We start from the raw sequence: 14,854 nt of genomic DNA, 5'->3' as shown, positions 1-14,854 counted from the left end.
CACGTCCCTAGATTCCACGGAGAAGCTGGAAGCTGTGGCAGGTATCAGTAATCCCAGCACACTGATGGTGAAATGGGAGGCAGAGCCTGGGGAATTTTCCAGAAGCCTGTGGACCAACTGACTTGGCATGCACAGTTATGAACAAGAATGAGAGGCAGCGCCTTCAAAAACAAGGTGGAAGGAGAGGGCCAGTGACCAGACGTGTCCTTTGACCTCCACATGTATGTCGTACCATCCATGCCCACACCCATGCACATGAACACCCCCTCACATACATGACCATGAAGACGTGCACACAAAAGAGATTTCCTTCCAAAATGTGTTCAAGAACTTAGCAGTACGGGTCGACGTATTCTAATTTCTCTGATGGTAAAGCTGACTTGCTTTCTTGAAAACATAAAATAGTCCGGGGTGACATGTAGTTGATTGAATATAAAATTTATCCCATAGCCTCTAGTGCTTGTGATTAAGCCTCCTACTTGGTCTCCTGCTGGTGGAGCCTCTGGGAAGTCGGGGCGGTGTAATGCTGAGCATGGGGCTTGTGGTCTTATTAGTCTATCCAAATCGAGGTTCAGAGCTGACTCCGTTCATGCCGGTATGAAAGAAGGCGGCTCGCGGCTGGTGAGCTGGTGGTGAGCTGAGAGGCCGGCCATAGTGCACACCCTGGAAGGCTATTGTCTTCTCTGCTAAGAATGCCTCAGTGCTTGTACCGGACAGCCACGTTGTCGCTTATGTCAGTGGTTGACAGATGCTTTCCAGAAGCTCAGTACAATATTTTGTTCCCTAATATTCTGACTACCAGAGGCTTGAGCTCCTCTCTCTCTAAATTTTATGTGTTTGCCATTATGTCAAAAACCCCCTGTGAGTCCTTTAAAATCAATGTTTCCTATACGAATGTGACGCCTACAGTGCCTAGTAGAGTGAGTTAATAGCCAACCCTTCATACGCAGCTCGGCCACTGTATTATAAACGATAGCAGGAATCACTCAGTGTGTTAGGTTAAGGGGTTTTACCAAGCTATGTGAATATTTACATTCGACCAAATGCTTAGCATTTTCTATTTATTCTAGAGAGAGAGCAAGTGGGAGAGAAGGAAGCAGACAGAGAGACAATGGGTGTGCCAGGGTCTTCAGCCACTGTAAATGAATTTCAGATGCATGTGCCACTACATGCGCCTGGCTTGTGTGGGTACTGGGGAATTGAACCTGGGACCCGAGGCTTCACAGGCAAGTGCCTTAGCCACTGAGCCATCTCTCAAGCCCTAGCATTTTTCTCTTACCACATGCATGTTGTGCACATGTGCTTTATGTGCCAGTGTGTATGTGGGTGCATATACATGTGTGCGCACGTGGCAGTCAGAGGACAGCGTTGGGTGCTATCCTTACGTATTCTGTCCACCCTTTTGTTTTCTGAAACAGGCTCTCCTCTTGGCCTGGAGCTCATCAGTGGGGCTAAGACTAGCTGACCAGTGAGCTCCAAGGATCCCTTATTTTTCTACTTTTCCAGAACTGGGATTACAAGTGTGTGTCACTGTAGCAGACAGCTTCAGGTTCACTGAGATGAACTTCCAGACCAGGCACAGTTATGGAGGAAGGGATATTTTGTGAAGCTTACAGATCCAGGGGAAGTTTCATAATGGCAGAAGAAGCTGGCCTGCCTTCACAGGTATGAGTAGCGAGAGAAAGAGTGAGAGAAGCACAAGCCTAAAAGCCACAAGCCACACAGCACAGCACACTTCAGGAACTCCAGCTAGGCACACTTTGCATCTCTCTAGATTGAAATCTCAAACCTACCACCACACCTTAAGATCCACCCAGTGACACCACCTCCAGCCAGGTGGCTGCAGATGCAAACTACAAACTAGCACAATACAGAATATACTGGGGGCCATCGATTCAAACCACCAGTCACCACGTTCAGCATTTACTGGGTCAGTGCAGAAGTGCTTGTCAGTCTCTCACTTTCCCTGCAGAGCGATTTCCCCAGCCCTGTTTAGTAGTTTTTATTAAACAATCACAAGCCAACTGTTTACTTAACAGAGTCATCAGATTACAGGCAGAGTTTTGCCCAAACACCTCACAGAGTTTGTACTTAATGGTTTAGAACAGTAAGAACTGTCTTCAAACCCATTATAACTGAGAACTGTGTTGAACGCAACACTTCAATCACGGCAGTCAGCTCACAATGCACAGTAATGAGGTATTTAGGGAATTTTCCTTTTCTTTTTCTTTTTTTAAGTTTATCCTATAGATTGGACTGCACTCAGTTACAGGCATTAAGCAATGCCATCAAGTTGATTTTTATAAATTCTCAAGACATTTTGGTCACAATATACACCTAGTTACCCAAATACCAAGTCAGTGCTCCTAGGGTCAACAATAATGGGTTAAATTCTTTGTAACATCTATTTGTGATAATCCATCAATACCTAATAGACTGGCTTTATGTATATTTCCTTTAAAGGGGAATATGGGGGATTGACACAGGGTCTCAGTCTGTACCCAGGCTATACTAAATTCATGATGTAAACTGGGCTGGCCTTGAGCTTATGGCAATCTGACAACCTTGTCCTCCCAAATGCTACGATTATAGGCTTGTGTCGTATCATAGGCTTGCGTTGTATCTAAATGTCTTTTTGTAGTATGTTCATGTGAAACTTGTAGCTAGCAATGTTACTACACTCGAAGGAAACTTGTTTCCTCAATAAGACGCAGAACCAGTTTCTTACATTTAGAAACACTAACAGATGTTCAGTGCTGTATCTGGGGGCATTTTAAACAATAAAAACCACTCTAAAGCACACGGCCCATGTGGGGAATGTGGTACTCTGTTGCCATGAGGAGAACTCTGGTTTCAGGTTTGGTGGTTGAAACACAGGCTGTCTTCATCCTTGGTTGGGGTTACTCCTTCTCTCTGCGTGTCTGACAATACTGAAAAGCAGCAAAAGCCTTAGTTCTGTGGTTACAAATTGGAGCTAGCAGGTCAATTTACCACTACCAGCATTTGTATGAATGTCTTCTTACCTCAGCTGACCGAATCAACATAATCCCTCACCAACAAGCCCAGAGGCTGACCTAACGAATGCAGACGAACCCTCCTAGGGGATTCTAGGTTCTGTCAAGTCTTCGATGACCATAAAACATCACACAGACTGCCTAAGTGAAGCTAAGTGGAGAGTGCCTTGGCTCTTCTAGACAACGGGGAAGATGGCAGCCCCGGGGCCTGCCCGTGCTTCTCTAAGACAGCGGTTTTCAAGGTGAGCGGCCCTCCGAGCCTGCAGAGTCCCAAGATTCTTTCAGTAGGTTCACAGATGGCCTCTCTATAGCACATCTAAGTGAAGTTACATTTCCTTCATACATTTAAAGCAAAACATCATATAGTAGAAGATGGAATGCTGATCATCTTTGACAAAGCAACACATTATCAGGACTTGTGAAAGTATAAAGCAGTGCCTTTGTCCATCAAAACTGTTACTATGGCTATGAAAAATATACTTTTGTTTACATAAAAGGGTACTTTTGTTTGCTTGTTTGTTTTTTGAGGTAGGCTGTTGCTTTAGCCCAGGATGACCTGGAATTTATTATGCAGTCTTAGGGGGGCCTCAATCTCATGATAATCCTCCTACCTCTGTCCTCCATGTGCTGGAACTAAAAGCGTACATCACAAAAACTGGTTTATTTTCCTTTATTTTTAAGTGAACTTAAAAAAAAAAAGGCTGTTTTTTGTTTTTTGGTTGGTTTGTTCTTAAAGATAAAGGAGCCCACACACTAAAGAATTTGACACTAATGGCATGTGAGGTGAAGCCCAGGCGAGTTGCAGTCAGATGGCAGAGGAAGAGGGGAAGGCTATTTGTGGGCAGGACGGAGGGCAGCAAGAGAAGTAAAGTAGGATTTGGAGGACAGTAGTGTTGAGAAAAGTTGCCAAGCAGGGCTGGAGAGATGGCTTAGCGGTTAAGCGCTTGCCTGTGAAGCCTAAGGGCTCCGGTTCGAGGCTTGGTTCCCCAGGTCCCACGTTAGCCAGATGCACAAGGGGGCGCACGCGTCTGGAGTTCGTTTGCAGAGGCTGGAAGCCCTGGCGCGCCCATTCTCTCTCTCTCTCTCTATCTGTCTTTCTCTCTGTGTCTGTCGCTCTCAAATAAATAAATAAAAAATTAAAAAAAAAAGTTGCCAAGTATAAGGGCATATCTGTATGAAAACCTTTACTTAATGTGCCAACTTAAAAAATTCAGAAAGAGCCAGGGATGTTGGCACACGCCTTTCATTCCAGCACTTGGGAGGCAGAGGTAGGAGGATTGCCACGAGTTTGAGGCCAGCTTGAGACTATATAGTGAATTCCAGGTCAGTCTGGAATACAGTGACACCCTACTTCCAAAAACAAAACAAACAAACAAACAAACTTTCAGAAAGAACTGGGCATGGTGGCACAGGCCCTTAACTCCAGCAAACTGGAAGCAGAGGTAGGAGGATCACTATTGGGTTCAAGGCTACCCTGAAAGTACAGAGTGAATTCCACTTCAGCCTGGGCTACAGTGAGACGCTACCTCAGAGGTTCACACACAAAAAAAGCAAGCAAGCAAGCGCTGCACAACACCATAGAAAGATTTAATAGCCCCAAACTCTTAACCACCTACTTGGGGTTCCAGTCACAGCCATCAGTCATTTCTCCGAAGATTAGATAATAACTTTGAAATGCCTCTGTGTTTATTTTATTTATGCAAAATCATGGCCACTAGCGTATATTCACATTTGAAAGTTTTGCTAAAGTGTGTCAATTTATGTCTGCAAAGTTTCCAGGATGAGATATCTTCTATAAAGAAATGCATGTCACCAGATATGCTAATGAAACTATCAAAACCCTACCCAAAGGGGAAAAAAAAGCTATAATAAATTAAAGTTTTAATTAGCCTATCCATTTCTATGTTTACATTAGCTTCTAAAATGCTTGCAACATGTAGGTTTTTTTTTTTTATCTTATGCATGCCTCAGAAATCCTTTTTACATCATCATGTTTTCTTAACTTGTAAGAGAGAGGAAAAGTAAACATCATCTTTCATTTACTGTTATCAGACACTTGGGTTCATATTGGATACCTCAATTTCTCTCTATTCCAGAAGGAATTAGGCCACAGAAATCAGTCAAGAAAAATGGACTTACTTATATAGTTTAGCCAAACTGGGAGGCAGGGTCTAATTTCCTCCCCACTGGGCCTGTTTCCTTCCAATTTATACGGAACAAATGGTGAAACAAAGGTTAGAGGTAAGTAATGGACTGAACTGGGGGACGGTGTGAATGGTCGCCTCTAATGACTTTAATGTGACTAGGTCCTAGGTTACCTCCCCTGCTACTGTTCTCTGTTACAGAGGTAGTTTTTAATGCTTTATTTATCACACACACACACACACACACACACACACACACACACACACACACAGAGAGAGAGAGAGAGAGAGAGAGAGAGAAAGAGAGAGAGAGAGAGAGAGAGAGGCTGAAGGAATGGGTGCACCAAGGCCTCTTGCCATTGCAAGAAACTCCAGACACACGTGCCACCTTGTGCATCTGGCTTTCTGTGGGTGCTGGGGAATTGACCCAAGGTCCTGAGGCTTCACAGGCAAGTGCCTTAACTGTTGAGCCATAATTCTAGCCCTGAGAGACAGTTTTTAAGTTGTTTTTTTTTGTTTTTCTTTTTCAAGCCTTGGCTTGAGAAAAATGGGGTAGGTGCTCTACACTAAAAACTCCCTCTCCATTCACGAGGGCTCGCTTCAGGGCTCAGCAGGCAAAGTGTTCTCTGCACAAGCAGGAAGACTTGAGTTTGCGTCTTCAGCAAATACACAAAATGCTGGCTGTGGCGGGTCACACTTGTCATCCCAGTGCAGGGGGAGTGGGGCCAGCGATTCCTTGGCACTTACTGGATAGCTAGCCTAGCAGAATTGGTGAACTTCAGGTTTGGGGAAAATCCAGCCTACAAAAATAAGGTGGCGAGTTCTTGAGGAAGATGCTTCACGTCAACCTCTGGCTTCCACATTCATACACACACTGTGCCGGTAAATATACAAGCATGCATACATGCTCCCCAAGATGAGATTTCCCACTTATTTTTTTAAAATATTTTACTTGTTTGACAGAGAAAGAGGGACAGAGAGAGAGAAAGAAAGAGAGAGAGAGAGAGAGAGAGAATGCACCAGGGCCTCCAGCCACTGCAAACGAACTCCAGACGCATGCGCCCCCTTGTGCATCAGGCTAACGTGGGTCCTGGGGAACTGAACCTGGGTCCTTTGGCTTTGCAGGCAAATGTCTTAACTACTAAGCTATCTCTCCATCCCCAAATTGTTGATTTTTAAGCCCTGATTTCTCATTTTTGAAAGGGTCCTCAGGTAAGTGTTGTGGGATGGTGTAGGTAAGAGGCCCCTGGGCTCTGGGCGTGGCGCAGCTCGCTGCCCCTGGCTCCCTTCCTTTGATAGACGACTTTGTATCTTTCCTCTGGAAGTCAGTTTCAAGCATGAGCACCTACCAGTCTGTTAATCACACTGGCTTTGCAAGGGAAAGAAGGCGGTCTTCTGCTAACCAGAGAGGGGCACAAGCCTCTTCCTTCACCACCATCTTTTCTCCTGCCAGAGCCTCCACATAGGATCACAGATAGAGTACTCCTCCACCGTTTTCCTGTTCTTTAATCTAGAGGGTCTGGGAGAGATAGACTTCACTTGGTGTGTAAAGTTCTGGAATATGCCTTTGCCTGAAGTGGGCATCAGGAGATCAGGAGTAGAAGCCAAAGTTAAAAATTTGTGTGGTAGCACAAGCCTTTAGTGCCAGCACTCAGGAGCAGAGGTAGGAGGATCGCTGTGAGTTCAAGGCCACCCTGAGACTACATAGTGAATTCCAGGTCAGCCTGGGCTAGAGTGAGAGCCTACCTTGAAAAACCAAAAAAAAAAAAAAATCATTTGCTTGAGGTCAGATAATCATGAATTAAAAAAAAACTTTCTTCATAAACCCTTGGCATTATTTTCTTTAAGCCATTTTGGTTGTTGAATGGGAAGCAGGGTCTTACCATGTAGTCCAGACTGGCCTCAAGCTCCCCATTTTCCTGCAGGAGCATGCCAAGTCCAGAAATTGCAGACACCCCCATTCTGAAAGCAGAGTGAGCTAAGCTTTGTCATTCCTGTGAGACTACAATGCCTGGAAGGTATGCCTTTGGTTCAAAGGCTACATAAAATAAACAAGCACAAATAAGCATTCAGGAGCTGGAGACATTGCTTCGCAGTTAAGTCCCCAGAATCCATTCTCCAGGTCCCACGTAAGCCCGATGCATTAGGTGAAACATGCCTCTGGTGTTTGTTTGCAATGGCAGGAGGCTCTGGTGTGCCCATTCTCTTTCTCTCAAATAAATGAATAAAATATTACAAAAATAAAAAAAAATAATATTCAGGTCTGAGTAGATGGCTCAGCAGTTAATCCGTTTGCCTGCAAAGCCAAAGGACTCAGGTTCCATTCCATAGTACTCTCATACGCTAGATGCACAAGGCAGTGCACACATCTGGAGTTCATTTGCAGCATCTAGAGGCCCTGGTGTGCCCATTCTCTCTTTCTATCTGCCACTCTCTCAAATAAATAAATAAAAATTACATATATGTATGAACATTCGAGGGGCTGGGGACATAGCTCAGAGTGTTTTAAGAGTGTTTGCCATGTGTGGTAGTTTGAATCAATGCCTCCCAATCAGTTCAGGAGTTTTATTAAAGCTTCCTAGATTTCCAGCTACCTGGCCGGCGATGTCGCTGGGTGGATCGTAGGACTCAGCACTAAGGTGTGGTGGTTCATTTGGAATTCCAGTCTCAACGTGTACAAAGTACCCAAGTAGCACCACGGGATGCCTACGTGTGCTTGTGTGCGTGGGTTGTGGCTTTTCTTTTGGCTTGGGGCTTCTCTCTCTCTCTCTGCTTGGTCCTTTAAGAGAAATCCAACTTCTTCTGCCATTATGGGATTTCCTCTGGATCTGTAAGCCTCAATACATGTCCCCTCCTCCATAACTGTGGCTGGTTTGAAGTTCATCTCAGTGACCCAAAGCTGTCTAATACACACGCAAGCTTGAGAAGATCCTGATAGGGTCTGAGACCATCTGAGTGTGACTCTCCACACCCACATAAGTAGTCACGGGCACACTCCGTTGGAGCCCTAGTTCTGTGGGGATCAAAGGCCAGAGATTTCCTGGAGCTTTTGTAAATAGCAAACTTTGGGATCAGTGAGAGGCCGTATCTCCAGGAAACAAGTCATGAGCAATAGAGAAAGACACTTGATATTTTTTTCTACGGCCCCTGCATGTGTATTCACGGGAAATTTGCATCTGTACATACAAGTGCATACGCTGCACAAATATACACCACAATACCACCACACATGCAAATTAAAAAGAAGAAATATCCCAAAAGTTCCCCGGAGAGAGACCAGCTTTCAGCATTCAATGTGATGGTAAATGAAGCCCAGCCACTGTCAGGAAGGGGCACCAGGAAACCAATCTCTCAGCCTGGACTCTAGATGGAGGAAGAGGAGGCTGACTGTTTTGGACTCTGTGGGAGTTTATACTGATTGTCAGTTTGACAGAACCTGGAGTCACCTGGGTGGGATTATCTAGGTTAGATTGAGTGAGGTGAAAAGGCCCACTTTAACCTTGCTCAGCACTATTCCATGGCCTAGGGGCCTGGACTGTACCGAGAGGAGAGAGCTAGCTGAGCAGCGCCACCCAGCACTCAGCACTCCGCTTCACCACCCAGCACTCAGCACTCTGCTTCCTCGTTAAGGACTGAGTGAGAGCAACTGCCCCAAGCTCCTGCCCCCATCCTTCCCCAGCACAATGGAGTGCCATCTGGAGTGTAAACTGATTCTGGTCAAGTGCTTCGTCCCAGCCGACCCCGAGTCCTCTCTTTGGTCTTTTTCATCTATATGATCACTGTGTTTGCACATGTGGACCAGAGGACACAGGTGGTCATGCTCCAGGTAACTGACAGGTGTAGCTGAACACTCTTTTGTAAGTGCCAAGAGAATCCCTTCCACAAGTATTACAGTATGAAAAAAATAATAGAAATATTGGGTGTCTTATAATAATTGGAATGCACTTGTATAAATGTAACTCGATAGGATTATCTTTATTATGCAAATCTATTACCCTTATTAAAATACGTTTATTATTCTTAGCAAAGTATAATGCAAGTAGTAATAGAAATAAAATAAGAATCTACTGTTCCCGGGCTGGAGAGATGGCTAGTGGTTAAGCGCTTGCCTGTGAAGCCTAAGGACCCAGGTTCAAGGCTCGATTCTCCAGGACCCACATTAGCCAGATGTGCAAGGGGGCGCACACATCTGGAGTTCGTTTGCAGTGGCTGGAAGCCCTGGTGTGCCCATTCTCTCTCTATATCTGCCTCTTTCTCTCTCTGTCACTCTCAAAGAAATAGATAAAAGTGAACAGAAAATTTTAAAAAATATATTTAAAAAATGAATCTACTGTTCTCGGGTTTTAAAGAGGAAGTGAGGGAGTATGAAAGCCCTTGCCTTTTTATTTTTAAAGCTTTTGCTCAGTGATAATTCTGTTTCTCACATCTTCATGTAATTACATGGATTGTGTAGTAGCTGAAGGCAACTGTCCAATGGGAGAGGGGTTTGAGAAATATGCAGAAACGTTGAAAACAAACAATCTCAGGAACTGGAAAATGGTTTAAAGTTTGGCTCAGAAAAATCCAAGTTTCTTTTCTTTCTTTTACCACCCCCCCCCCCGCCCAACTTCTCTCTCAATGTTCAGAGTACAAAATGCTGCTTCAAGCACAAAGCCTCTTAACTGATAAATGTATGAAGTGGTCCTTTGAATAGAAACGTTAAATAAAGCTCTCCTGTTGAAATTACAGCACAAAATGCCATGGATTCATGTAATTCAAACAACTCCATTCCATTTCCCAAAGAATGAAAACATACTCATAGAAGTACAGACAACTTTTCCTAGTCTTTTTACTATAACTAACCCAAGTGGACATACCCCCAAGGGACACTGGGACCTGTATTCTTGCCTTAGTATTATGTTGTATTGGGAGGGTCAATGGCCAGGTAACTGTTATGGGGTTTTCATGTTCATCATTTTTCTGTCATTGTAAATAGAAAAACCTTATGTGTATCAACTTTTCTTTCCTTTCTTCCCTAGCAGAAAATGTCACATTTTCAATTGGCATACACATAAATAAAACATGCCAACATATTTATGAATATATGAACTCTTGTATAAATATGTATAGAGGGGCCTGTAGACCATCGTGGAAAAATGAAATAAATCTATATGTCTGCTTCCTTCATCAGAACACAAACAAACTGAGCCTCAGTATCGCTCTCGCTGGACATGCTTCTGTCATTAGTTATACGTGCAGTCTGGTTTCAGCTACGATGCAATTACAAACCACTTCTTTGTTCCTAAAATGGATTGTCCCCTCAGATGAAACACAGAAGTCTTATGGTGACAATGGCTTTTATAAGTCCTATATTATTCAGTCATGGACACATTAAAGTAAGTGCTCCCACTTGGCACTTGAAATCGTCTGGTTTTTCCATGAGCTCTAATTTTACCACAGCTCCAAATTATATGCTTTTCCACCTATGGTGGTTTGAATAGAAAATGTCACCCCCCCCCACCCCAGACACACGTGTTTGAATATTTAATCCCCAGGTGGTGGCACTTTTCTGGAAGATTATGGAACCTTTAGGAAGTGGAGCCTTGCTGGAGGAAATGTGTCACTGGGGGCGGGCACTGAGGTGTTGGCACCAAGCTCTGACTGCCTGCTCCTGTGATCTCCTCCCGGTTCCTGCGGCCACAAGACACCAGCCGTGCTCTTCCCATCCTGGTAGACTTCCCCCCGGAGCCTAAGATGAAAATAAGCCCTTTCATTTCCTAAGATACTGCTTCTGTTCAGGTATTTTGTCCCAGCAATAAGAAAGGAATTGGTAGACCATCTTTTTGAGGGATGTTTGCTGCCCAATTTCAGAGCAGGTTTTCAATAATGACTCACCTCCCCTTCTCTGGGCCATGGCCTGCCATTCTGAGTATATTTGCTTTGATTTTGTCTCTTCTTTTGTCCTCCATCAGCGAATTTGCACAGTAGAGGCTCATTGGGGGCTGGAAAGATAAATAAACCGTATTCACATTAGCAAATCATCCGATGAAAATAAGCGATTATTCAAGGTGCGGCTCTGCCTTGACATGAGTGTGTTCAAAGCAGCATATTGGGTTCTACAAGTTTAGTCTTTTTTCCTCTCAGCTTCCTTGGCTGTTATTCTACCCATAACAGGACTGCAGGAAAATACTGGCTGACCATGAGAGAGTATAATGCACGTTGTTGAGAAAATGGTTGAAGTAGAATGTGAGTTTGCTTTAGAAGAGGTAAGAATCTAGCCACCTGGGGAAAGGAGAAACATATTCGAAACTGGCATTAGTGATTATTTCTGCATTTGTTATTTGTGCTAATTTCTGCTTCAAGGCAACGACGTGCTTTCCGCACACAAACTGTAGGGCTCCATTTTGAAACGAGATCTTTGCAAGCTTCTGTCAAGAAGGCAGCTATCTTTCCAAATTGCAACCAGAGTAGCTTTGATCTATCACCAAGCCTTTGCAAAAGGTCTAGGAGTTTATCTACCACCCAAGCCTTTCCTCATCAGTCCCCCAGTAACATCCCAGTAAGAACCTGAGGGAGAAAAGTTAGTAAAATAGTAAAGTGAGCCCATATGAGACAATATCCCCAAGATGAAGAAAGAAGCTTCTGGAGTAAGATGGCTTTTGCCTCTGTCCCTAATCATTTTACTTATTTATTTTTTTATTTATGAGAGAGAGAGAGAAAGAGAATTCAAGCACCAGGGTCTTAGCCAGTGCAAACAAACTCCAGATGCTTGCATCACCTTGCGCATCTGGCTTACATGGGTCCTGGGGAGTCTAACCCCAGTCCTTAGGCTTTGCAGGCAAGTACCTTAACTGCTAAGCCATCGCTCCAGCCCCCTCATCTTTTTTTTTGTTGTTGTTGCTAGTTTGTATGCATGTGATGTACATAAAAATGTGTATGCATATTTGCATGTATATAGGCACGTATGGGTGCACACATGCATGTGGAGCCAGAGGAATGACTTTACAAACCATATCTTGGGTTCAAAGTGGGTGCTGTTCTGAGCGGCTTGATGAAATCTCTCACGATCCCTCCCAGTCCCGCTTGGGACTTGACTCATCCTTTCTCCTGCGGATTTCCACTGTCTATGCTCCTGGCCCTTTATTCTCCTAGCACCTGTTACGGTTACCGGTCAGTTTTGGGATATGTAGTGCTTGTGGTTAGGGAACCTTTATCCTACATCATAGTCACCCCAAACATAACAATAGTGGTGCTTCTTTTACATGAGACAGTTCTGTGTTTTTTTTTTCTTTGTGTTTGCATATATGTGGGTGTTCATGAACGCAGGCATGAGCATGCGTGTAGAGACCAGTGGTTGACACTGCTGTCTTCCCCAGTCTCTCTTTACCTTACTTATCTGGACAAGGTCCCTCACTAGACCCAAAGGACACTGAACCATCTAGCCATCTAGCTTGTCTCAGGTCCACCAGTGTCTGTCACGTCCACATGGGCGTCAGGGATCAGAACTCTGGTTCTCAAGCAGTGTGGCAAGGTCTTTCTTTACCCACTGAGAAAAGCATACGGGGAGTTCCTCATGCCCTGGACACTGGTTTCCTCTGAGCATGTTGGGCCTGTGTTGTTTGACAACATCCCAGGAGGGAGAGCAGACTATGGGATCTTAAGAAGCGGAAGGGGGATATCCCCATGCACATGCTTTTCTATGACCATGTACTTTTATAATGTTTCTATTTTGTTAGTTGTTATTAATCTCATGTCATCCTTAATTTATACATCAGCATAGGCAGAGTTGGTACAACAGGTGGTTTCAGACATTCACTGGAGGTCTCAGGACATCCCGTGATGAAAGGCAAGATAAAACATGGTCCCCACGCCTGGGAGGCAAGCATGTCACTGACTGAGCCATCAGGCCAGTCCAGCACAGGCTGCTTTTTGGTGAGACGCCTGAATCCTCAGCTTAATAATAACAACAAGAAACTGACACACCATTAATAATAATAATAATAATAATAATAATAATAATAATAATAAATAATAGTAAATGTGACCCATTTTTCTTATGCATAAGTTGGAGACAGCAATGTCAAATACCCTGTGGCAATACTGTTAAAATAACATATAGTAATATATAGTAATGGATGCCAGGGACTGAAAAGAGTGGATGGTACATGTTTTATAGCTGTTTCCACCAAATTGGATAAAATAAAAATTCTATCATAGAGGGAATAAGGTAGCTCCTGAGGCCGAAGTTCCCAAGGCCCCTCCCCAGGGCTAAGCTGGGAGGAGGGGCAGCGGCCCAGCGAAGCTGCCTGCAAGCTGTGCGCGGAGCTCAGGGGCGCAGGGCTCAGGAGTGGTCAGCCCGGAGCAGGCTTTTCAGCGCCGTGCTCGAGTCAGCCCTCACCCATGCTGCACGGAACCACAACGAGCCCGTCGCCATCTGCATGGAACAGTCTCTTTGGTCATTAGCCACTGGTGTCCTCTACGGGGTAAATAGAGATGTGTTCACATCTCCCTAGGAAAAAATCTTAACAGTACTCAATGAGCACAGACTCCACATTAGCCAAAGTAGTCCCGGATGTCCAGCTTCCCCTTGGGGCAGTCCCCACCATTCAGCTGTGATGGGTCAGTGATCAGAGTGTTTAACTCACTGGTCTTTACTTTCATAGGCTTTTCTTCATTTTGATTCCATGGAAGGTGCAACTATGTTCTAAGCTCTGAAGCAACGAAGATGTCTTCAAGGACCTGGTGTGGGTTTAAACGATGGCACTTGTTGACAAGGGCTTGTCATCAGTCCTTCTAGACACTCCCGTACTAGACTTCCTGCATGACTGCCAGAACACTCTCTCCAGATGTGGGTCATGGCACTTCTGTGTGTGAAACCACTACTTTTGTTTTATTCCTAGTTACTCTTAATGGGATCATTCTTAGGCCAGTAAATTCCATGAGTTCTGTTACAAACTTAAGCCTATCAAAGCTGCATTTTCCCAATATTCACCTAATAGCAAGTTACACTGAGACCTGCTTTTATGCAATTTCAATGTTAAAATGTTCAATAGCATTTCTTCTAAAGACAAGTTAAAAGAAGTAATCACCACCTTGAGCTTGCTTAAGCTTCTTTACAACAGATGTATGATTACATAATTTAACAAGTTAAATATTTATATCAAATGTCTCTGCATACATTGCACATTTAATCATAGAAAGAAATTGTTATAGAAATGTGTGTTTATAAATATGTGGATGGTTACATATATACCTACGTGTACTCAAATACATATCATATTTAATATTCAAAAACTTTTTTGTGGAAACTTGGAATCCATAGAGTTATAGGAAAATATTTTCAGTAAATGTCCTGAAATGAGTTATTGACTCTAGAATCTCTCGTGCTCACTGAAATTTAACTGAAGCAACTATTTCCAAATATTGTAGTGTGCCAAGATAATACAAAGACTATGACATTGTAGATTTCATTTTTTAGTCTGAATAGTATCTGACAGTTTTTTACTTGTATGCTATGTAGTGTGATCCTATTTAATCCTTAGCCTCTATGCCCCTCTAACTGTTATTGAACCCCAACTTGTTCCCAACCAGCTCATCCTTTGGTGTTTGTTGTCACTGTTGTTGTTTGTAGAAGTCGTGTGCAGGTAGACACAGTTACTGGGTGTGAATGATTACGAAAGTCATGACACAGACATACACAGAAGAAAGCCTTTCAGA

The 14,854-nt window shown here is 43.8% G+C and overlaps 1 protein-coding gene across 7 annotated transcripts in view; it reads right to left on the bottom strand.

Annotated features, from left to right (window-relative positions):
- Window positions 1–14,854, bottom strand: part of Rbms3 (RNA binding motif single stranded interacting protein 3) — a 1,479,068-nt gene that overhangs the window by 135,689 nt on the left and 1,328,525 nt on the right. For all 7 annotated transcript variants that reach the window (XM_045136303.1, XM_004662088.3, XM_045136304.1 and 4 more), the window contains one exon: window positions 11,033–11,139. In XM_045136303.1, coding sequence (XP_044992238.1) covers window positions 11,033–11,139 — 107 coding nt within the window. The remainder of the gene's footprint in view (window positions 1–11,032; window positions 11,140–14,854) is intronic.

This window comes from Jaculus jaculus, chromosome 17, assembly GCF_020740685.1.
Source record: "Jaculus jaculus isolate mJacJac1 chromosome 17, mJacJac1.mat.Y.cur, whole genome shotgun sequence".
Classification (NCBI taxonomy): domain Eukaryota; kingdom Metazoa; phylum Chordata; class Mammalia; order Rodentia; family Dipodidae; genus Jaculus; species Jaculus jaculus.
This window is presented reverse-complemented; position numbering and strand designations above follow the sequence as displayed.